This window comes from Ruditapes philippinarum, unplaced genomic scaffold (genome assembly GCF_026571515.1).
Source record: "Ruditapes philippinarum isolate M1 unplaced genomic scaffold, ASM2657151v2 ctg210_1_1_1_1, whole genome shotgun sequence".
NCBI classification, from domain to species: Eukaryota; Metazoa; Mollusca; class Bivalvia; order Venerida; family Veneridae; genus Ruditapes; species Ruditapes philippinarum.
In genome coordinates, this window is record NW_026861305.1 from 7460 (window position 1) to 32299 (window position 24840).

General features: G+C 33.5%; 2 protein-coding genes across 3 annotated transcripts; one reads left to right on the plus strand and one right to left on the minus strand.

Annotated features, from left to right (window-relative positions):
* The first annotated feature begins 962 nt into the window (after positions 1 to 962).
* LOC132715192 (alkaline ceramidase 3-like) lies at positions 963 to 23432 on the plus strand. Its single transcript, XM_060698176.1, has 11 exons — positions 963 to 1593; positions 5174 to 5284; positions 6673 to 6725; positions 7490 to 7542; positions 15101 to 15182; positions 17948 to 17983; positions 18563 to 18618; positions 19664 to 19768; positions 20239 to 20340; positions 21823 to 21868; positions 22668 to 23432. Exons 1-11 carry the CDS (start codon positions 1506 to 1508, stop codon positions 22764 to 22766), a joined length of 831 nt encoding a protein of 276 aa, XP_060554159.1. The 5' UTR covers positions 963 to 1505; the 3' UTR covers positions 22767 to 23432.
* On the minus strand, positions 8776 to 13450 carry LOC132715191 (cyclic GMP-AMP synthase-like). Of its 2 annotated transcripts, none has more exons than XM_060698174.1 (2): positions 12991 to 13450; positions 8776 to 12295 (listed from the first exon to the last, which is right to left on the minus strand). In XM_060698174.1, exon 2 carries the CDS (start codon positions 12292 to 12294, stop codon positions 11053 to 11055), a length of 1242 nt encoding a protein of 413 aa, XP_060554157.1. In that variant the 5' UTR covers position 12295; positions 12991 to 13450; the 3' UTR covers positions 8776 to 11052. The 2 variants fall into 2 exon arrangements, with proteins under 2 accessions (XP_060554157.1, XP_060554158.1); XM_060698175.1 differs by having other exon boundaries at positions 12991 to 13263.
* Positions 23433 to 24840: the final 1408 nt, after the last annotated feature.

Below are 24840 nucleotides of genomic sequence, written 5' to 3' on the forward strand. Positions count from 1 at the left end.
GTGAATGAAAACACTTGAAGGAAACAGCGATTATCCCATTTAAAAGTAACTAAATCCTATTTTACCCCAAGCTTCTTACTATTGTTTATACGACACTTGTAGTTTGACAAACTATAAAAAACTAATTTTTTAAATTTGGTTAAATGAACATATTTATTTTTGATGAAACAAAAAAAGGGTCCCCCTTTTCAAAATTTGGTAATTCAGGTTGTCTTTTTCGCGAATGATCTATAAAGAAGTAAACATATTCCTGAAAAAATAAAATTATTAATGCTGGTTTTAAAGTATAATGTCGTAGCAGCCGTATGCGCTTATTTAATTTCTTTTGAATTTTGATTTTAGAATGCAATATTTTGGTTCGTTTACTTATACTCAACATCACTAATTCTGCCGTCATCACTAAAAATCTCACGGTTAATGGCATATTTTCATGTGACCAGCATTAAAAAAAATTGGTCAGAAAATTGACATATTTTATTCAAAACACCTAACAACAAAGTTTTTGTGCAAAATAAAATCTAAATCTATAGATTTTTACGTAAAACTGAACAACATTTTTCAAACTTCGGCAAAAAACAACAATTGTCCATTAAATTTGGGGCATACGCTCTGAAACAATCATCATTTTCTAAAATGTTTTTGTGTGTTTTGAAAAAATAAATTTTGAGTTACAATGTTAAAAGATACTTTTAATATTTAAAAATTATTGCAAAATAACATAAAGAAAATTTTAACTGGAAACAGGAAAAAAAACTGAAATAAAACACCATTTACGGGCGAGTTAAATGATGACATACTGTTTTTCAAAATGGCCGACACACGGTCTACATCTGACAAATTAAAACTAATTTTGATTGAATATATTGTTGTTTCCTTGTGCCATTTATAGCAGAAAAAAATGACTAAATGATACAATTTATGACAGTTTTTTGTAGTGTAAGTTTTTGTTTGTGTTCTTTACTGTTTTAAAGTGTTAAGTACCGTGAACTAAGAGGAGCACAGTATACTGTGTTATTCGTTTTGGCAATATCGTTGCACAGATTCGGCGTTACTTTTCCGTTATTTGCATATTCCTGCGTTACTGGATATGCACGGTGTTTCTATGTCAGATACAATTAAATAAGATTTAAAATCATTATTAAAAAGATTATTGAATAGCAAATTTGCCCGTTTACTATGACCTGGCCGCTTATCTAGGCCTATAAAATCGCATGTCAAACACAGAGGCCTTGACTAATCTACAGTTGTGTACTTTTATTCAGCGTATTTCTTTTAATGGCCTTCATTAGGTGTTATTATGCTACCTTGTACATTATTATCAAAAGTATTTTTCCATTATTTAAATCAACTTTGCAAATTTACTATTTTCCATTTCATGTAAAAGGCTTTTAGATTCGGTTAAATTTTTCAACGCTTGAGCTGGCAAATTTTATTGGAACATAATTCGCCGAGTATCTATAACAACAAAACAAACACACCAAAATACAAAATATAGGTAAACAAAGATGGCGCCCGGGTATTGGGGTTCTCCGACATCAACGTTGGATTGGTGTGAAGAAAACTACGATGTGACACATTTCATAGCAGAATTCTGTAAGTTTCTTCGTATATAATAGGTAGACGATTGTAAAGTATGCAATTAAACCAGATAAACAATGTACAACCTTAAAATTATGTGCTAATTTTTGACATACCGATACGTAAAATAAAATGTAAACAAACGCAATATGCGTTGTTATAGTTTTTGACCCCTCCATATGTTGATAAAAATCTTTTTTTTTTCTTATTTAGTAAGACTGTTAATATTTTTTCTTCACATTAAAGAAATCAATGTATATGAAACGTTGATAAAGAATGTGTAAATAACTGTATATTCTGTTCAGAAGGGTGCCTGTTGAGAGTTTAGTCAAAATAATATGAAATTAGACAAAGCCTATGAAAAGGGAAGTCGATTAAAATTCGTTTATTGTGTCATTCGGTATTACACAAACCGCTTCTGGTTTCACTCGGAACAATCGATAATTATTATTAATCCAAAAAGTTGCGATTGTTCGTTACCGGAATACCTTGCATATTATTATTGAGTTATATTGAAAATGGCGGCGCCCAACTAAAACTGACACTGAAAAATTCATTGATAGGTTTAGAATTTTATATATTTTTTTATTGTTTTTTTTATTTCATTTCCTTTTAAATATGCAGGTGTAGTCTTCGTGGTCCTGGCCTTTGACTTCCCCGTATGAAAAAGGCAAAGCCTCAAAGAGAGCTTGATTTACTTTTCCCGTGAAATAGCTCGCTAATATATTGACGTGCCAAAGCTTGATTCTGAGATATTTTCGTTCTGGGTCAGAATTTCACTTTTGTAGAGGCGAGATGTTGCTGAGCTCATCGCGCAGTCCAATTTAATAGTTGCAGGCTTTCAAGTGGGCCCTACTTTTCCTATTTTTCCTACTTTTCCCTACTTTTTTTGTTTGACCCCTACTTTTCCCTACTTTTTTCTTGAAATGCCCTACTATCCCTACTTTTTTAAGAAAAAAGCTCGAGGATAATTGATAAAAACTCCAGTATAAGTAGTAGATTGATTTTGATAAAATCTTTATCTCAAATTTAATAAGAATCAGATGCAAGTTTAATTGTAGGAAAAAGTTGATGGAAGTAGGTCATCAGTGGTGCAAGAGGGGTTCCATGATGAGGATGGTTGGAGCTGACATGGCAGAATCAGCAACTTTAGGTGAGTTTGCTTCTATAGAAATATTACTTAGTGTTCAAATTATTTTTTATGTTTCATTTCAAAATTATAATATGTTTTTGTACACAGACTAGCCTATCAATTGTTTCATTTCAAAATTATAATATGTTTTTGTACACAGACTAGCTTCTCAATTGTTTCATTTCAAAATCACAATATGTTTTTGTACACAGACTAGCTTCTCAATTGTTTCATTTCAAAATTATAATATGTTTTTGTACACAGACTAGCTTCTCAATTGTTTCATTTAAAAATCATAATATGTTTTTGTACACAGACTAGCTTCTCAATTGTTTCATTTCAAAATTATAATATGTTTTGTACAAAGACTAGCTTCTCAATTGTTTCATTTCAAAATTATAATATGTTTTGTACAAAGACTAGCTTCTCAATTGTTTCATTTCAAAATTATATTATGTTTTTGTACACAGACTAGCTTCTCAATTGTTTCCCAATGATGCTTATGCTGAGGGACAATACTTGCCAACATCTTTGAGCATATATAGATTTTAGGCAATGTTTGGCATATTGGCAAGTATTGAAGTTGCTCACTGTGATCATTTTGTCCTGAATTTTCATTGAATGAAAGATACTGGAAAAATGTAGTGAGTGTTTCTGAAAAATATGTATGCTTTAATTAGATAGAATTTGATAGCTTTAATATGTTGGGGGATTAATTAATACATTATGAAGTGTAAATCCTTGCTTTGATTTGTCAGTTTTTGCATGTACTAACTTTGCATACTAACTGCTTGTGTACATGTATATATCTTAAAATTTACTTTTGGTTGTTACAAGTATCTATTTTGCATGCCCATGTAAACTCCATGCATAACTAGGATGCTAGTAAACCTTTGCTTTTTTAACATTAACTCCTTTTCATTTTCTATTGTGTTATAATGCTAGTTAAAAAATCATGTTTTAACACCTATCCTTGGTATAGTCTGTGTTTCACATATTATGCTAGCTAAAACCATATTTTTGCACATAACATTTTTCTAGTTTGTATTTTGTAACAACCATGTTATCTTAAACAAGGTTTTAACACATTTCCTGTTTTTAGTCTGTGTACAAAAAACATGCTTACTTAATGTTTAATGTTGCTAATAGTCTGTGTTCTGACATATTCATTGTTAATAGTTTTCTGTTATTATTTGGAATTGAATCTAATAAAAAAAATATCAATTCCAGGTTCATGCCCAGATCCATCCTGTTGTGGAATCCCTATTGAGACACTGGTGACTGGTTTCCTAAATGAAGAAAATGCCATGGATACTAGTTGATAAGGGTCTGTATTTGTTTTTGTATCAACTTTGGAAATAAGGTGAGTAGAGAGTCCTACTTTCCCTACTTTTAGGCTCTGAAAATCCCTACTTTTCCCTACTTTTTAACAAAAAAATTCCTACTTTTATCCCTACTTTTTTGTTATTGGCCACTTGAAAGCCTGTAGTTGGACTATTCAAAGTTGTGACGGTCTTTTCCTATTATGCCATATGTAGGCCTAAATGAAATGGGCTATAACTGGATTTTCAGCAGGATTCAGAGGCTCAAAACTGGATTTTTATTGAATAAATATCTATGCATGTTAAGCTGACATATGGTAGTTAGTCCTATAACATAAGACGTTTCCGTTAGTACTTCATACACTCCAACGTCTTATCAACTGTCACTTCTTCATAAGTTCCTTTAGCAAAATGCGCCCACATGTATACAGGTTAAATGGCCGAATGTATATAGCGGTGAAAGTCAGGTATAAATTGAATTAGATTGGATTTATTTACATTCGAAGGTGAGTCATTTATTTTTTTTGCTGCACATTGATGCAAAATTGTTTAAATTTACTGTCTGCATATCTTTTGACTCAAAATATTGTTTTTGTAGTAAATTATGACGGTTCATATAGCGCTTCAAAATCGCTGCGCGTTTTGCGAAAGTAACTTATGAAGAAGTCGATAAGTTGTTGGAGTGTACATATAGTACTAATGGAAACGTCTTATGTTATAGGACTAATATGGTAATATGAAAGTAGACAAAACCTATGAGTACAACCTATATGTATGAATTGGGAAGTCAGATAAATCTGTTATTTAATATCAAAGTTGTTCATTTTTCATTTTACAGTTTTCGTTTTCAATGTGTCATTCATTATTTCTTGCAGATTGAACTCACTACTGTGGAGCAGTACCTAAAGACACTTACAAAAATCATGATCACAAAGTTGAAAAATATCGCTTTTCATTGATGAATTATTAAATAACATAAATTTACATATATACCTGATTCTGAAAACACTTTGGGAATTAACAACATTTGCATGAACTTGATATTTATTTCAATGATATTTTGTGTAACAACATTTAATGCTTTTTGGATGAAATGTGTATCTTTGACGTCTGTTATAAATTTTATACAATATATTTTCAGGGAATACATTGAGCAATGTATCCATGATAGTACCTCCTCTGGTTACAGTGTTTCTTCTGATCAAACAACAATTAGAACACAGATTGATAGCATGTCATTTAAGCTTGCTGAGTAAGTTGATAAAACACTGCATCACTTAATTTGTTTATTTTACTTCCCACTAACAACTAGCATGTTTCTTGGATAGGAGTAGTCATATGGTGACCCGCTATATTTCTATGGATTTAACTCAGTACAGGATTGGAGCAGTGCCTCTAGACGCTTGCAGAAATCATGATCACAAAATAGACAAATATCGTTTTTTTCACCGATTATTACATTTTTCATTCACTATCATACATAAATCGGTGTGAAAAGATGATTTAGATGTTTTAAAGTTCATTCCGCAAGGTGAAAAGGCATGATTTTAGCATTTAAACATTCAAGCGTCTTGTCCGGTATGTACCGGAATATGGTATTAAATGTGGTCCTCCAATCCTTTTTTTAGTTTCGCTCTTTTTCTGTTATAAGTACTGTAGGTCAGCTATTTAGTAGGCAAATAACTGACCAACTGTTACTATTGTCACACAAGAACCAAGTGGCTGCCATTCCGACAAGAAAAAAATTGTCTTTTTAATAATCATCTCCTCTTCAGAATTTCAAATATTATTAAATATTAATTTCTGTCTTTACATAATGGATTTCAACATGTTAAACACACTTTTTCTGACAAGGTATTTTCCGTAAGTTAACAACCTTCACCTTGTTTAAAGTGCTGACATTTCTTCAATGATGTTATTGTCGATCAGCGTTTCTAAAAGAGCATTACTTTTTTGTATTGATCAACAAGTTTCATTTGGATATTTTGAAGTTCTTATTTAGTTAATACAGAATTTATTTAAGTTTGATTGTGTAAGAAGCTATAAGCTTAGAGACACACTTTCGTATCCATTCCTGGAGTCAATCAGTACTGAGAAATAAGTGTAAAGTTTGTTGCTTAAGGAAACAACAACCTGCCCCTGACAGGGTTAGAACCCACAGGGTTAAAGAGTCCATGTTTGCCACTGAATCCGCAATGACGACATTGTTTTTTTCTTATTTGTTGGTCAAGAACATTTTAACATACAAATTTAAAAAGATAATTTAATACCATCCATCTCATTCCTCTAATCATTGTCAAAATGAATAATTATAACCAAAGTGATGAAAGGTTGTCGGTGAAATAAATCAGGTTTGTCAATACAGAACAAGAATTTGTGATTGATTGTAAGTGAAGCAATTTTTACGTAGAATAAATTTAATCAGCCCACAAAAAGAATAGCTTGAATAATCTATTATGAAATATTTTATTGAATAATTTATATGTGTTCAATTTTAATAGAAGTGATATTATCAATCCAGTAAGACAGATGTTCAGTAAAATGTTTGAAAATGAACATAATTAATACATGTCATGAGATTTTACAAATAACATAGTGTTCAATGCAATGCATTGTTTATGATTTATGTTTTTGTTTCAGGTGTCGGTATAGGATCATGGTGTTTTCATATGACATTGCTTTATAGCATGCAGGTTACTTTTTTATTTTTGCTTCAATCATTCTTCACTTGACCTACTACCTAGTGATCTTTCGGCATTTGCATGAAGGTAACAGCTGGGCTTATAAGACAGTTCAGCTGTGTCATAGTATCATTCACATATATGATGAAATTATTGACAACAACTGACAGTTTATACTGAAGTTTATACTTGAATGTTTTAAAGGAAAATTTTGCTAAAAGTAGAGGAAAAGCATACCATTTTGAAGAAGGGGATGAGTCCTAATGTTGGCCTAGAAAATTGAAACCAAACATGCTGTGCAACCTCTACTATAAGCTCATTATGTAGCGAAAAATAGCTAATCAAAGGGTTCCAAATTAAACCTTAAACATTTTTGGGCAAAACATCACCTCTTAGTCAAAATATCTCACAAATTTTTTTGTGTGGATTTGTTCAGTGCAAAAAAGTTAACAACAAACATAGTTTTTAGCTTTATATGCCACCGCAGCATCTGTGTATGTGTTTATCTAATACATGAAAATATATAATGAGCTTAAATAATCTTCTTTCTCTTATTTCAACAAAACTTGCCAGGATTGTTCCAATGGGCCCCAGGAGGTCATGGCTTTTCTTCAAACCCTTCCCTTTGCTGAAAAATAGTCAAGCTCTTGAGTTATTGGAATGTTTTTATATATGTGTTTTTTTTTTCCACACATATATTTTCCTTGTATTTTCACATATTTTCAGATATTTCCTTGTATTTTCACATATTTACAGATATTCCCTTGTATTTTCAGCTTTTGGATGAGCTTCCAATGATTTGGGGATCAGCATTTCTGATATATAACATGTAAGTTAAAGATTTTTATCTAAACTTTTTAGCTCACCTGTCACAAAGTGACAGGGTGAGCTTTTGTCTTTTCGTCCGGCGTCCGTCCGGCGTCCTCCGTCATCTCCTCATAAACCACTAAGCCAATTTCATCCAAACTTCACAGGAATGTTTCTTTGGTGGTCACCTTTGAAAATTGTTCAAAGAATTTAATTACATGCAGAACTTTGGTTGCCATGGCAACCAAAAGAAAAAACTTTAAATATCTTCTTCTAAAAAACCCAAAGAGCTAGAGCTTAGATATTTGGCATGAAACATCTTCTAGTGAGTGTCTACCAAGTTTGTTCAAATAAAAGCCCTAGGGTCAAAATTAGCCCCGCCCCAGGGGGTCATTGATTTTCCCTATATGCATATAGTAAAAACTTAAAAAATCTTCTTTCAAAGAACCCAAAGAGCTAGAGCTAAGAAATTTAGCATGAAACATCTTCTAATGGGTGTCTACCAAGTTTGTTCAAATGAAAGCCCTGCGGTCATAATTGGCCCCGCCCCGGGGGTCATTGATTTTTCCTATATGCATATAGTAATAACTTAAAAAATCTTCTTTTAAAGAACCTATAGAGCTAGAGCTAAGATATTTAGCATGAAACATGTTCTAATGGATGTCTACCAAGTTTGTTCAAATAAGAGCCCTGGGGTCAAAATTGGCCCCGCCCTGGGGGTCATTGATTTTCCTTATATGTGTGTATAGCAAAAACTTAAAAAATCTTTTTTGAAAAAACCCAAATAGCTAGAGTTTAAATACTAAGCATGAAACATCTTCTAGTGAGTGTCTACCAAGTTTGTTCAAATAAAAGCCTTGGGGTCAAAATTGGCCCCGCCCCGGGGGTCATTCATTTTTCTTATATGTGTATAACAAAAACTTAAAAAATCTTTTTTGAAAAAACTTAAATAGCTAGAGTTTAGATATTAAGCACGAAGCATCTTCTAGTGAGTGTCTACAAAGTTTGTTCAAATAAAAGCCCTGGGGTCAAAATTGGCCCCGCCCCAGGGGACATTGATTTTCCTTATATGTGTATAGCAAAAACTTAAAAATCTTCTTTGAAAAAACCCAAATAGTTAGAGTTTAGATATTAAGCATGAAACATCTTCTAGTAAGTCAAAATTGGCCCCACCCTGGGGGTCATTGATTTTCTTTATAATTTATGTGTATAGCAAAAACTTAAAAATCTTCTTCCAAAAATCCGAATAACTAGAGTTCAGATATTATGCATGAAATATTTTCTAGTAAGTGTCTACAAAGATTGTTCAAATAAAAGCCCTTGAGGTTCAAACTGGCCCTGCCCCAGGTGTGTCATTGTTTTTAACTATATGTGTAAAGTAAAACCTTGACCAGCTAGACCTTAGATGTTTAGCATGAAACATCTTCTAATGGGTGTCTACCAAGTTTGTTCAAATAAAAGCCCTGGGGTTTAAACTGGTCCCGCTACGGGGGCCTATATACAGGTGAGCGACTTCAGGGCCATCATGGCCCTCTTGTTTAGCTCACCTGTCACAAAGTGACAAGGTGAACTTTTGTGATTTGCAATTTTGTGAACAGCCATACATAATCTTTTACTTTAAACAACATCTACTCATAAACCGCTTAGCCAGTTTCATCTAAACTTTACAGGAATGTTCTTTGTGAGATCACCTTTTAAAATTATTTAAAGAATTGAATTCGATGAAGAAGTCTGTTTGCCAAGGCAACTAAAAGAAAACAACTTCAAAATCTTTAAAAAAAAAAAATTACCAAAGAACTAAAGTTAAGGTATTTAGCATAAAACATCTTCTAGTGAGTGAATACCAAGTTTGTTCAAATAAAAGTTGACCTTTACTAAGTTTGTTCCAATTTATAGCCCTTGGGTCAAAATTGGCGCCTGCCCCGGGGGGTCATTGATTTTCCTCACATTTATATAGTAAAAACAACAAAAAATCTTCTATTATAATAGCATTGCCTAGTGAACACCTATACAAATTGATTTAATCATACCCCTTTGATCCAAATTGATCCCTCCTAATGACTTGCCTTAGCATTTAAGAATTGTGACTTTTTCTAAAAATTTAGTGGAGTGATATAGGGCCATTATAGCCCTCTTGTATTGTTTTGTACATTCTACAGTTGACTATTTCATTATTCCTATTGACCTGAGACAATTGTGGCTGATGACTGCATTTAAAACAGGGTCATTTGATATACAGGGTACATATATAAAATAAGCACTTGACTACATACAGATGTATACAGGGTTCAAACTATAAAATAAGAACAAGAACTACAAGAAACATTTATAAAACAAGACTTTTAATAAATATTGCCAGCAATAGAAGCTAAAACTGTTTTGACTACTGTATAAAAAAAGCTTTGAAAAAAACTTCACCTTATAAACCAAAATTTGAAATACATTTTCACAAGCAATACTGGTCCTTTACACAATATGCTCTTAACTCTTAAATGTAAAGTCAGATATTCCAAGTCAATGAATGTGGAATCATTCTTTCAATTTAACATGTTTAATGATATTTCAAAATAATATGTGATAAAAAGTGTAATGACAGGCCTACATTTTGTCATTTTAGCTGTTTAATATCATTGAAAACTAAAGTCTTCATACATTCTTTTTTTTATCTAAGTTTATTGGCTAACCAGTAAGCCAGAAAGGAGCTTACATAAATGGATGTTTGCAACATTGTTCCTTGCCCTTTGTCGAAGAGAAAGCATGTAGCATTTTAATGCTACTTGAGGTCTGTTTTCTTGTTCCATACATTGTCCTAAAATGTTTAGAGCTGTTTCTCTATGTCTGAGGTTTTTATCTGTTTCTATGGTTCTTATAAGTTTACCAAGTGCTTGTTGTTGATCTTGATGTCTTTGTAGATGACAATAGATCTTGTATTGTAGGAAATACAAGAAAGGTAGAGAATCAACTACAGCCCAGTCCATCCAACAGTCTTTATCCTCATCTCTGTGTATCATGTCATCTTGTGTAGATCTGAACATTTCATACTGTAGTTCATGAGGAACACAGTTGATCTCTCCCTGTATAAATCTGACACAAAATGTTGTAATATGCTTGATACAGTTCTCACTTTGCTCACCACATAATCTCTCAAATTCTTCTGTTACTGCTTCTTGGGGATGAATATAGCATCCACAGATAGGTAAAACAGGATAAGAGTAATATTGTTGTTCTGTGTGCCTCAGAATTAGTTCAGCTTTCTCCATATCTCCTGTACTGTAAAACACTGAAGCCAGTTTAAGTCTGCTAGATGAGATATCTGAGTTTAAACCAGCTGATAGCCAAACCAATGCTTGAGGTGACACTTGATTATTTTCACCAATGCTGTAAGATGCTAGGATAGATCCATACATGGTAAAAACAAAAGGTGCTAGAAGCTTGAAAGTAGCATGATCTAATCTATTACCATTATCAATGAAGGTTTTTAGTTTACCTACATATTGTTTTATTGTTCTAAAGTTTTTATTGTCTAAAAGGTTTAAAAAAGCATATGCTGACAACTTATGCTAGTTGCAATGTTCATATATAACTCCGTCATAACAGTTTCATATATTATAAGAGAAGGAAAATAGTTAATTGCATGTGGTACCCTGTTCAGTTTAACTTGAAGTCTATGACCAACATCATCAATATCAATACTTAGTAACCGTTGTCTATCATTCTGTATAAAATCACAAATATTTTTTGAAAGTTCATGTTTTGTCTCAGCTGTAAATTGCCCTGCCATCAAATTATTTTCCGGTATAATGAAATGTGAACAACAGTCATTTTGTACACAACTGTGTAATTCCAATAAGCAGTATGTTAAACATGTATATAAATTGTTATCTTTCCATATTCCAGACTCTGTGTTTTCTATACAATGTAATAGAACTGTTTTACACATGAAACTTGATATGTTGATTTCATCTTGAGGATTAAGGAAGGACTTAAGAATCATTTTAAATAGTACATAGCACCTTATTTGTGTTATATTCAGATTAATCATAAGACATCTTTCTGTCAATGATGTAGATATTCTCCATTCCAGTTCAGGATATTCACTGACCTTACTTCCAGTTGGAACAACAAAAAACCCAGTACTGGCTGCATATCTTCTCATCTCTTGTGTTGGCCATCTGCCAATACCCTGTCTATCTAACCAACCTGATGCTGATTGAGGCCATGATTTACAATGTAAAGCATATACTCTGTCACTATCAGAAACTCCAGGTTCTCCTTGTGAAGCAATAGCTGGTCCATGCCGCTGCTGAGCACCTTGAAGAAAATTATATATAATTGTGTTTTGATGCAATATTCTTCCTCTTCTGTCAAGAATAAAATGTTCATCAGGAATGACAGTGAGAGGAAGAGGTTCATCATTTCTGAGTCGTTGTAAGAAACAATACCCAGGAGTAGTGTTCTCATCCTGTATCATGAGGAAGTTATCCTTGCCATGTTCCCACTCTGACCAGTCTTGTATTATATTGAAATTACTAAAATATCCTAGTACATCAATGTCTGATTGAAGTCCTATAGTAGTTGTACCTTCACTGTTACTCCCCAGAGAATAGTAAGTCAAGTTTGTATCAGCTAGTCTGTTCTTGATATTCCATATAGTCTCTAGTAGCATGAAATGTCTTCTCCTTCCCATCACAGTTCTTTCATTGACACCAATGTCATGTAAAACCTCTGATAACATCAATGATAAGTTTTCTCTGTAGTCCGGTTCTTGAAACATTCTGTAATATATTAGTAAAAGAGAAAATTCTTATAGTCAGCGGTCAAATTGATTTTATCACATACTTCTACTTGTTACTTATTTGTCCTTTATGTCCTAGAACAGAACAGAACAGGAGAGCCAATCTGGACATTATGAAACATAAGATAAATAATTTGGTGTAGATATCAATTGATCAAGAATATTGTATATTTGTCTCTATTTGGTTGTGGTATTTTTTCTTCTCTATTATGTAAATTTTAATGTTTGTTCTCAGAATTTCGATATAAGAGAGACGCTAAAATTAAACACTCATTCGAATATTCATGTAACACTTTCTTACATAATTCATCCAATATTGATGAGAAATTTTGTATATAAAATAAAGTTTTAAACTTACTTTGAATTTTGGATTTAAATTTCTTGAAAATAATCAAGAGAAAAATATTTCTTTTCACCTGATATGTGGAAATTTAGATTTATATAACACCACAATTTATTGTAAAAATACATTATAATGTAAAACATAATTATTTATATTTCTGTTTAATTAAAATACATAATTTATTTAAACAAATATTTTCTTTTTAGAGATTGATGAAAGAGAGGCACAAAAATTAAAAGCACTGTCTAAAATATTGCTTGAACTACTTTCTTACATAATTTGTTCTGTATAAATGAGAAATTAAGTATTAAGAAATAAGGTTTTAAACTTACTTTGAATGTTGTATGTAGAAATAATATAGAAAAATTAACAATAATCTTGAAAAATATTATCAACATAAATATAATTTTATACACGTTAACTTCCTTGAAAACTTTTTGAAACAGAAATATATTAAAATTGTAGGATTATATTTACTGGTAAATGAGAACTTGAATAAGATTTTTATAACATTTCCTTGTTTTTTGTCATCATCAGGGAAAATAAGTATAATAAGACTTGTTTCAGATAAATTTCCTGAATAATATGGTCTCTCCACAAGCTGAAAGGTTATTTTTCTAGTCTGAAACAAGTTTCATATTAATGTTCCCTATTTGCAGTGTTGATGTTACTGATGCATGAATACTGAAATATTTTTAGCTCACCTGACCACGGAGTTGTGCATCATACAGCTTCAACATTTGAGTTTTTGTGTCGCCTCTACGGAGTAGTGGCGACATATAGGGATCACTTCTCCGTCGTCTGTCCATAAGTTCGTCCGTCCGTCGTCCGTCCGTAAACTTTTACTTTAAATGACATCTCCTCATAAACCGCTGAGCCAATTTCATCCAAACTTCACAGGAATGTTCCTTTGGTAATCACCTTTAAAAATTGTTCAAAGAATTTAATTCCATGCAAAACTCTGGTTGCCATGGCAACCGATAGAAAAAACTTAAAATATCTTCTTTTAAAAAACCCAAAGAGGTAGAGCTTAGATATTTGGCATGAAACATCTTCTAGTGAGTGTCTATCAAGTTTGTTCGAAGAAAAGCCCTGGGGTCAAAATTGGCCCCGCCCCAGGGGGCCATTGATTTTCCCTATATGCATAAAGTAAAAACTTAAAAAATCTTCTTTTAAAGAACCCAAAGAGCTAAAGCTAAGATATTTAGCATGAAACGTCTTCTAATGGGTGTCTACCAAATTTGTTCAAATAAAAGCCCTGGGGTCAAAATTGGCCCCGCCCCAGGGGGTCATTGATTTTCCCTATATGCATATAGTAAAAACTTATGAAATCTTCTTAAGAGCTAGAGCTAAGATATTTAGCATGTAACATCTTCTAATGAGTGTCTATCAAGTTTGTTCAAATAAAAGCCCTGGGGTCAAAATTGGCCCCGCCCCAGGGGGTCATTGATTTTCCCTATATGCATATAGTAAAAACTTATAAAATCTTCTTTTAAAGAACCCAAAGAGCTAGAGCAAAGATATTTAGCATGAAATATGTTCTAATGGGTGTCTACCAAATTTGTTCAAATAAGTGCCCTGGGGTCAAAATTGGCACTGCCCCGGGGGTCATTGATTTAATTTATGTGTTTAGCAAAAAATTAAAAAATCTTTTTTGAAAAAACACAAAGAGCTAGAGTTAAGACATTAAGCATTAAACATCTTCCAGTTAGTGTCTTCAAAGTTTGTTCAAATAAAAGCCCTAGGGTCAAAATTGGCCCTGCATTGGGGGACATTGATTTTCCTTATATGTGTATAGCAAAAACTAAACAATTTTCTTTGAAAAAAACCAAATAGCTAGAGCTAAGATATTAAGCAAATAATCTTCTAGTGAGTGTCTTCAAAGTTTGTTTAAAGAAAAAAGCCCTAGGGGCAAAACTGGCCCCGCCCTAGGGGTGTCATTGCTTTGAACTATATGTGTATAGTTAAAACTTAAAAAATCTTCTTTTTTTTTAAACTCAACGAGCTGGACCTTAGATGTTTAGCATAAAACATCTTGTAATGGGTGTCTACCAAGTTTGTTCAAATAAAGGCCCTTGGGTTTAAACTGGCCCCACTCTGGGGGCCTATATACAGGTGAGCGGCTTCAGGGCCATCATGGCCCTCTTGTTTCTACAAACAAAAAAAAATAACTGTAATTTAGTCATGAAATAAGTTTTGATATGTTATATAAAATAATTGATCTTCTATATATATGCCACAATATATGTAGGATTTTAGCAGAGACCTAAAGCATGATAGGGCTTAACCAAGTTGATTCAACAAGCACACCTGATTTTACACCTGTGTGTGATATGGCCATACTTAATATCCTTGTTTTTTTTTAACATGAGTATTAACTATTGTGATACAGAATTCCTATTAGATGAGATGAGACTAATATTTTGTTACTTTTTTTACCAGATTAATGGTGGAGCAGCCCCCAGGCAAATCAAACATTCCTCTACAGACTGTCTTGTTCCTTTACTGTGCTATTGTTACAATTGTAAGTAATTTTTAGACCAAATGGTTTCCGAGTGATAACTAAAGAACCCTTAGGCCTAGGAACTTCAAACTTGGTATGGTGATTGGTCATGACAAGTAGATGAGCCCTAATGATTTTGGGGTCAAGGGGTCAAAGGTCAAGGTCACATTGACCTTGTAAGCAAAAACGGTTTCCGATCAATAAGTAAAGAACCTTAAGGCCTAGGAACTTCAAACTTGGTATGGTGATTGGTCATGATCAGTAGATGACCCCTATTGATTTTGGGGGTCAAGGGGTCAAAGGTCAAGGTCACATTGACCTTGTAGTAAAAACGGTTTTCCGATCAATAACGAAAACCCTTAGGCCTAGGGACTTCAAACTTGATATGGTGATTGGTCATGATCAGTAGATGACCCCTATTGATTTTGGGGTTAAGGGGGTCAAAGGTCAAGGTCACATTGACCTTGTAGGTAAAAACGGTTTCCGCATCAATAACGAAAACCCTTAGGCCTAGGGACTTCAAACTTGATATGGTGATTGGTCATGATCAGTAGATGACCCCTATTGATTTTGTGGTCAAGGGGTCAAAGGTCAAGGTCACATTGACCTCTTAGGTAAAAACAGTTTCCGATCAATAACTAAAGAACCCTTAGGCCTAGGAACTTCAAACTTGGTATGGTGATTGGTCATGATCAGTAGATGACCCTATTGATTTTGGGGTCAAGGGGTCAAAGGTCAAGGTCACATTGACCTCTTAGGTAAAAGCAGTTTCCGATCAATAACTAAAGAACCCTTAGGCCTAGGAACTTCAAACTTGGTATGGTGATTGGTCATGACCAGCAGATGACCCCTACTGATTTTGGGGTTAAGGGGTCAAAGGCAAGGGTCACATTGACCTTGTAGGTAAAAATGCTTTCCGATCAATAACTTAAGAACCCTTAGGCCTAGGAACTTCAAACTTGGTATGGTGATTGGTCATGACCAGCAGATGACCTATTGTTTTTAGGGTCAAGGGGTCAAAGGTCATGTAACATTGACCTTGTAGGTAAAAACGGTTTCCGAATCAATTAACTAAAAACGCTTAGGCCTGGAACTTCAAACTTGTATGATGATTGGTGGTGACCAGCAGATGACCCCTATTGAGTTTTGGGTCAAGGGGTCAAAGGTCAAGGTCACATCGACCTTGTAAGTAAAACAGTTTCTGATCAATAACTTAAAAACGCTTAGGCCTAGGAACTTCAAACTTGGTATGGTGATTTTCATGACCAGCAGATTACCCCTTTCGATTTTGGGATCAATGGGTCAAAGGTCAAGGTCACATTGACCTTGTAAGTAAAAACGGTTTCTGATCAATAACTAAAGAACGCTTCGGCCTAGGAACTTCAAACTTGGCATAGTGATTGGTCATGATCAGCAGATGACCCCTATTGATTTTGGGGTCAAAGGGTCAAGGTCACATTGACCTTGTATGTTAAAACGGTTTCGGATCAATAATAAAAGAACCCTTAGGCCTAGGAACTTCAAACTTGGCATGGTGATTAGTCATGACCAGCAAATGACCCCTATTGATTTTGGGGTCAAGGGGTCAAAGGTCAAGGTCACATTGACCTTTTAGGTAAAAGCAGTTTCCGATCAATAACTAAAGAACCCTTAGGCCTAGGAACTTCAAACTTGGTATGGTAATTGGTCATGACCAGCAGATGACCCCTACTGATTTTGGGGTTAAGGGGTCAAAGGGCAAGGTCACATTGACCTTGTAGGTAAAAATGCTTTCCGATCAATAACTTAAGAACCCTTAGGCCTAGGAACTTCAAACTTGGTATGGTGATTGGTCATGACCAGCAGATGACCTATTGTTTTTAGGGTCAAGGGGTCAAAGGTCATGTAACATTGACCTTGTAGGTAAAAATGGTTTCCGATCAATTAACTAAAAACGCTTAGGCCTAGGAACTTCAAACTTTGTATGATGATTGGTGGTGACCAGCAGATGACCCCTATTGAGTTTTGGGTCAAGGGGTCAAAGGTCAAGGTCACATCGACCTTGTAAGTAAAAACGGTTTCTGATCAATAACTTAAAAACGCTTAGGCCTAGGAACTTCAAACTTGGTATAGTGATTTTTCATGACCAGCAGATTACCCCTTTCCATTTTGGGATCAAGGGGTCAAAGGTCAAGGTCACATTGACCTTGTAAGTAAAAACGGTTTCTGATCAATAACTAAAGAACGCTTCGGCCTAGGAACTTCAAACTTGGCATAGTGATTGGTCATGATCAGCAGATGACCCCTATTGATTTTGGGGTCAAAGGGTCAAAGGTCAAGGTCACATTGACCTTGTAAGTAAAAACGGTTTCTGATCAATTAACTAAAAACGCTTAGGCCTAGGAACTTCAAACTTTGTATGATGATTGGTCTTGACCAGCAGATGACCCCTATTGAGTTTTGGGTCAAGGGGTCAAAGGTCAAGGTCATGACCAGTAGATACTTGATAACCCTTATTAATTGTTTGATCACTGGGTCAGAAGTCATGCATAATTACCTTATCACATGAATAATTGGCTGCTGATAGGGGGCATACATGTTTTACAAACATATCTTGTTTTATTAAAACTTGAAAGTAAAAAAAAAGTATATTTTATTGAAATAACATTCGGGGATGCAATAAAATTTGTTTCCTTTAAAGTCTTGAATGTTAAGTTTCACAATGATGTCTTAAAATTTATTTCTATATTTTTAACATGGAGTACAAATATATCTCAGTGACAAAATTTAACATTTTATTCTTTCAGGTTTATATATTATGTAATTATCCAGTGTTCTTTCAAGTAAGTATAACAAAATGAAAGTTATAACAGAACTTATTATATTTGAATCCAAACTTATAATATTTGAATTTAGTTTGTATTTATCTTAGTTTCATATTTGTCAAGTCCTTACTTGTGGAAGAGTTAGGCTTATTGTTAAACACATTAGTAAGTATACACAACTTGAATGATTTGTCATGATTCGTTCAGAAAACATGTTATTATTGTTTCATTAGATTTTCTAATGTTTATTTTTTTGTCTTTAAACAAAGAAAAATGTTAAGATATGGGACCTAATATAATTATACTGATCCATTTTGCCAACACATCCGTGTGGTTTGCAAAAAATTATTGTAAGGTTGTTTTAAGAACAATAATATCATTTAATTGAATTAGTGATATATTAGGAGAAATTGGTATTACGAAATAAATTGAAAACCTAATTTCCCTCATAAAAAACCAAAGATAGATTTTAAATTTTTTTCTGTTTTGAAAAAAGTAAAGATATTTTTTGCCAATAATTTGCTAAAAAATTGTAAGTTTTTTTTTGCATGATTTTATAACTGGTACTGTTACTGTACTGTAAATAAATCATTTCAGACTGCCTATGCCATAATGGTGTTAAGCATGGTTGTGTCTTGCATCAGGTTGATCAGGTAAATGTTGATATCACTTTAATTGTTCCTGTGGCCACCTAGCTAAACTTGTGTAAAGAATTTGCCCCGTTACATGATAATAACATTTATTAAAAATAGGATTTCTGTAACCTACTACTAAGACAGTGCAGATTATAGTTTACAGTCTTGTAAGACTTCAGTTGTCAGACTTCAGTTGCCAAACTTCATTCGCGCCATGACAAAACCAACATAATGGGTTTGTGACCAGCATGGATCCAGACCAGCCTGCACATCTGCACAGTCTGATCAGGATCCATGCTGTTTGCTATCAGTTTCTCTACTTGTTATAGGGTTTGTAAGCGAACAGCATGGATCCTGATCAGACTGCACGGAGGCAAACCCATTATGTTGGTTTTGTCATGGCGCGGCTCAATTTTGTCTTTTTTTTTTTACTTCAAAATTTGCAGCCCAACCTTGCCTTGTAGTGGTGACAGATGTCTTATTTCTGTAAGCACTCAAAACAATAAAAGTAAGACAAAAGACCAAACAGGTCTCGATAAGAAATGAGGACCAGGTTTCTTATGAGTTTTAGTAATATTTTTACCTATTTCAAATTATGATGTTGTTTTATTTAATTGATGGACTTGAAAATTTTTACTTTGAATTTCTCTAACACAAACTTAGAATGTTCTGAAGGAAAAATATGAAAAAGTATCAAAAAAAAATTGTTGGCATTCAATTCAGAATTTTTATGATATTAATCATTATTTTTACATATACATTTGAGCCGCGTCATGACAAAACCAACACACTGGGTTTGCGACCAGCATGGATCCAGACCAGCCTGCGCATCCGCGCAGTCTGATCAGGATCCATGCTATTCGCTTACAAACCCTGTAACAAGTAGAGAAACTGATAGCGAACAGCATGGATCCTGATCAGACTGCACGGATGCGCAGGCTGGTCTGGATCCATGCTGGTCGCAAACCCATTATGTTGGTTTTGTCATGACACGGTACATTTGTATTATTGTAACTATATAGTTGATATAGACTTTTAAATTAATCCTTTTCTTTTTATTCAGAAATTTAAAGAAATGCAATAAGAAAATATTTTTAGTTGGAGTAGCAGCATATGCCCTTGGTTTTTTCTTGTGGAATGTTGACAATGGATTTTGTGGAATTTTAAGGTAAGCATACAAAAGGAGTAAAAAAAATGTATCTGTTTTGTGACATATTGTGCAAAAAAACCCAACCCAACATAATTAGTGTTTGGTGATTGATACAGATATGGCCAGTAGTTTTTTTTAACATTTTATCATGAAAGTGTATGTTTTTTTGTCTACTTTGAAAAAATCCTAAATATTCATGAAAGATGAATGTTACAATATAGAAAAGTAAAAAAACTACACCTTAAAAAATGCACTCAGTCTGTATATCTTCATGTTGCAAATTAAACACAGTAAATTCATAAATACTTTGTGGTTTTTCATCTAGAGGTTTTAAATGATTAATCAAGTAGTCTAAGTCCAGAAAAACTTAAGATTTTAAGCATTAATATTTGTTTGTGCACAGAAATTGCTATATACCTTATGTCTGAAATCAGTTGAGAAATTTTAATCTTACTTTGGTGTTATGTTTACATGTATTTTTATTACAGATCATTAAGGGACTTGCTAGGTCCTCTATCACCATTCCTGGAACTGCATGCATGGTGGCATTTACTGGCTGGACTAGGAACATATCTCGGTCTAGTTTTTATGTAAGATAACTCTTATTAATCTAGTAGTTGTGTCGGATAAAAATGAAAATGAAAGTTTTTCACTTGAATGTCATGCGTTCTCTATGTAATAGAAAGGGGAATATAAAATGAGTGTTGATTTAATACTAAATTTATTGAACAAGTTTACTATGATAAAATTAATCTAATTAGATACTTTTTTTTTATAAATTTACATTAAACTTTTCCAAGAGATGTTGTTGTAAAGTTGCCAAAGTCTAGCTTTCACTCTTTAAAAAGGCACATTATGCCACAGAAAGTAATAAAGTTTTCCTTCTTAAGAAAGGGTTAACATGAGTTTAACAACATCTTATTATTGATTTTAGATCATGTTATAGCATATTACCTGAAGAATGTTGCACTGAATGTTAAATGAGCCACGTTATGACAAAACCAACTTGATGGGTTTGCCAGCATAGATCCAGACCAGGCTGCGCATCCGTGCAGTCTGATCAGGATCCATGCTGTTGGCTTACAAATCCTATTACAAGTAGAGAAACTGATAGCGAACAGCATGGATCCTGATCAGACTGCGCGGATGTGCAGGCTGGTCTGGATCCATGCTGGTCGCAAACCCATTATGTTGGTTTTGTCGTGGCACGGCTCAAATAATTTGTCATAAAAGTAGCATTATGTAAACTTCCATACATCACTTTTACTGTAAAAAATTCGAAAAATCCCAAACAGATGCAAAATATGGTTCAGGAAATTGTCCAATGAGAAACATTTTGTAAATTATAACAGGACAACAAAAATTAACAGCTTTTGAAAAAAAGATGCAAGCACTTCAAGGTCATAATGGGTACTTAATTTAGTCTGTATGAAAGGACAACACATGTAGGATGTATGTATATATCCCAAAAGATGCCTGGTCCCAACTGATGTAAATATGTTTGAAACATTTCAGACATCTAAAAAATGTCACAAGGCAATGCTTTTGCTTATTGCTTAAATTATTTAGGCTCACAAATCTTCTTCTACTTGCTGTCAATGATTGTGGCTTTCCATTGATTCAACAGTGCCAATATTTCTTCTGTACTTGCTCCAACATACCGCTGTTTTATTTCCAAAATTGAAAAAGGTCTATTCCTAGTACCCATTTTCAAATCTCTTGTGGCTGAGGGATTGACTTTGTTGAGACGTCAAAATTGCTGTTTTGGCGCTATATAATCTAAAGTGTGTTGGTGAGCCTTAATAGTAGAAGATCTTCTCAGTTCTGGACAGTGAAGAAAAGGAATTCTTTAAATATTGCATGAAGGTTATTGAATATCAGTGGTTAAAGTGTGCGGACAGTGTGTATGGAGGAATTATGCTAGAAATTAGTTGTTATGGTGATTTGTAGTTTAGGTAAATGTTGCATTCAGATAAAACATTTAATTCAATATTAAGTTAAAGAGAATTTAGTAATACCTAGGTATTAAGTTAATAGATTATGTACATTTGTTTATCTGTTTTTTTTTGCAGAGCTGACTTGCGTTGTACTATTTTGGGACAAAAGGCGAAGATTAAGGTAAGCTGGATTCTTTTATGCCAATAAGTACTGTCTATCTTTAATCTGGAACATGTTTTATTTTGTTTGCTTTGAACTTAGTTTGTAACCAGTGATAGTTTGCCTGGTCAGCAATTCAGGATGTTGATTCAGAACTATATTGAGAAACATTAGTTCAAGTTGAAAGCATTGAGATTTGGATTTTGTATAAGAACTACATATTATGGGTTGTACTCATTCACGTCTAGAATCAGCAGTGGAAGGCAAAGTGTTTAAGACTTTTGTCAAGAAGGCCATCAAATGTTAATGTTTATGATTGTGAATCATTTGTCACACATTACTGTTTGTTTGATGTTGAATCTATGACGCTTACATTAGTGGATCTACTCTGGTGTCCCGCCTATATGACTGAAATACCGTTGGGAAAAGGCGTAAAATGAAACAAACAAACAAACAAAACAAACTCTGGTGTCTGTCTGTGCATGAAATGATGCATAGCGGGGGAACAATATGTGAGGTCTTCCTCCACCAATAAAACTGGAAAGGAAATTACTATGAATCTCCAAACAGTGTCTGTCTAACTTAAAACTCAAAACATGTTTTTCTTTCATTAATCAAGACATTTTGGCATAATAACACCAATGTATTTCATTTCAATCTAAAGTCAAAATACTATTCCTGTTTATTTACGAAATGAAGCTATAAAGCTAAGAATAAGTTTTGATGAAATATCTAAACTATACTGAATTTAAAGTGAAATGTGCTGATGTTGTAGATTATATTACATGTAGTTTAAAATTTAAATATATGTATTTTATAGTACTGGTTGAAGATGTGGCCATATTTATCAGTAGATATGAACACAGATGACCCTGCTGGTAAAGGGAGTAAGGCTATTGGAAATGGAGTTATGTACTGAACATTGCCATATGACTGTAAATATTGGAGATATTTGAGTTTCGGCTTGGACTGCTGGTGTTCCATAGTTCTTTCAATATTTGCAATGATGTTATCTGGCCTAGAGCTACGCTAGTAAATCTTGGCTACAAAATCTTTTGTCAACTTCTTTTGATATTGAAATGACTTGAACTAATAAATGGCATTTCTTAATACAAAGAAGAACAAATTTATGATTGTAAGGTAAGAATGGTGAAAATATACAGTTTTTTAATGTTAGTTAGAGATAAGGGGTTTTGATACTAAAGTTCTAGACACAAGATGGTGCTATATAGTTACAAATCATTCAGTTAATAACACATTAAATTGCTTAAATTATTCAGGCTATTTCCATTGTTTCAGCTAATTTTTCGGTCACTTAAAGTTATATATCTACATATAGATGAAATTTATCCATTATATAACATGATTATATTGTACTATAGAGGTGTTTCTTCTTATGTGCATTTATTTGGAGGCTGACTCGTTGTTCACTTCATAATCAGGTTACTGTGGGTCAGTGATTTTGTCATGTCTAAAATAATGCATGGAGAGGTACCTGAAACCTTCAATCACTACCTTCCATTACTGCACTGTGTTATTTATTGTGTGATGTATGACCAAGCCAGCAATAAATTGAGCCGTGTCACGACAAAACCAACAGAATGTTTGCAACCAGCATGGATCCAGACCAGCCTGCGCATCCGCGCAGTCTGATCAGGATCCATGCTGTTCGCTTACAAACCCTTTTATAAGTAGAGAAACTGATAGCGAACAGCATGGATCCTGATCAGACTGCGCGGATGCGCAGGCTGGTCTGGATCCATGCCGGTCGCAATCCCATTATGTTGGTTTTGTCATGGCGCGGCTCAATTAGGTTTTATGAAAGCAAATGTAACCCCCACCCCAATTTAATTGTGTTCTGGATGAAAATAAAATAATTCCTTTATCCATATTGCAGTTATATTAGACTGAGTACAAAATACTTTCTTCCATTGTACTGGCGTCACATGGTGACTTTCTATATGCTATATTAGGCTACCAGAATATATTGGGCAAAATACACATTCTAAATGGCTGTAAAAATAGTGTGTCCATGCTACATGAATTTCAGGAAGGTATTTAGGTTAATATAATTATTACAGTGGTAATTTCTGAACCAATGCAGGATTTAAGTTTCTGTGGAAAACCATATTTGGACTTGACCTTTGGATTGCCCCAATATCGTTTTGCCATAGTGTTGTTAATTCCTTTACTGGGTCACAAATTAACCATATTACTTTCAATATCTCTTGGTACTTGTATATATGTACATCATTTTTTTTTGTCATATTTTAATAGGAATATTAATTATATTTTTACCTCATAGCAAAGCTTGGCATAAGAATAGACTTTTTTGTTGAAAAAAAAAGTTATGGCTTTGAAAAATGGAAGTATGATGGCAAAATAAGGTGATGCAGATTTTTTTTTTTTTTTCACAATTGTCTCTGTATATTGTAGTAAAACAGCTGAAAATCTTTTTTTATTCATGTTTATTTTATTAGTGACTATAATTTTCATATATAAGTCTTATCAGGTATGATAACATTTTCAATGCAAAACTTTATTTTGATAAAAAAAAATTGATTTATTGTGATAAACTTTATATGTGTAATTGGATGTTTTAAATATATTTGATCTTGTATGAAAAACATTATTAGCATTTTTAACCAGGTTTTCCGAAGGAAAAAACTGGTTATTAGATTGAGGTATGTAGGCGGGCAGATGGGAGGGCGGGCGTAAACAATGTCTTCTGTGCGCAACTTCTCCTACATTTCTCAACGGATTTTGACCAAACTTTCACAGAAGCTTTGTTATCAAGTGCCCTGGCGCATATTGTCGGGGTTTTGTGATTGGATAATATTTGACCTAATTATGGTCCTTTGTTTTTTTCTTATATAGAATATATAGTGAACAATTTCTTCTGTGCGCAACTCCTCCTACATTTTTCAACGGATTTTGACCAAACTTTCACAGAAGCTTTGTTATCAAGTGCCCTGGCGCATATTGTCGGGGTT

Excerpts from the sequence above, each read along its gene's own strand:
- LOC132715192 (XM_060698176.1), top strand. The coding sequence starts at position 1,506 with ATGGCGCCCGGGTATTGGGGTTCTCCGACATCAACGTTGGATTGGTGT. Across the intron at positions 17,984-18,562 it reads ATTATCCAGTGTTCTTTCAA|ACTGCCTATGCCATAATGGT; the intron begins GTAAGTATAACA and ends AAATCATTTCAG. Across the intron at positions 19,769-20,238 it reads GGATTTTGTGGAATTTTAAG|ATCATTAAGGGACTTGCTAG; the intron begins GTAAGCATACAA and ends TTTTTATTACAG.
- LOC132715191 (XM_060698174.1), bottom strand. The coding sequence starts at position 12,294 with ATGTTTCAAGAACCGGACTACAGAGAAAACTTATCATTGATGTTATCA.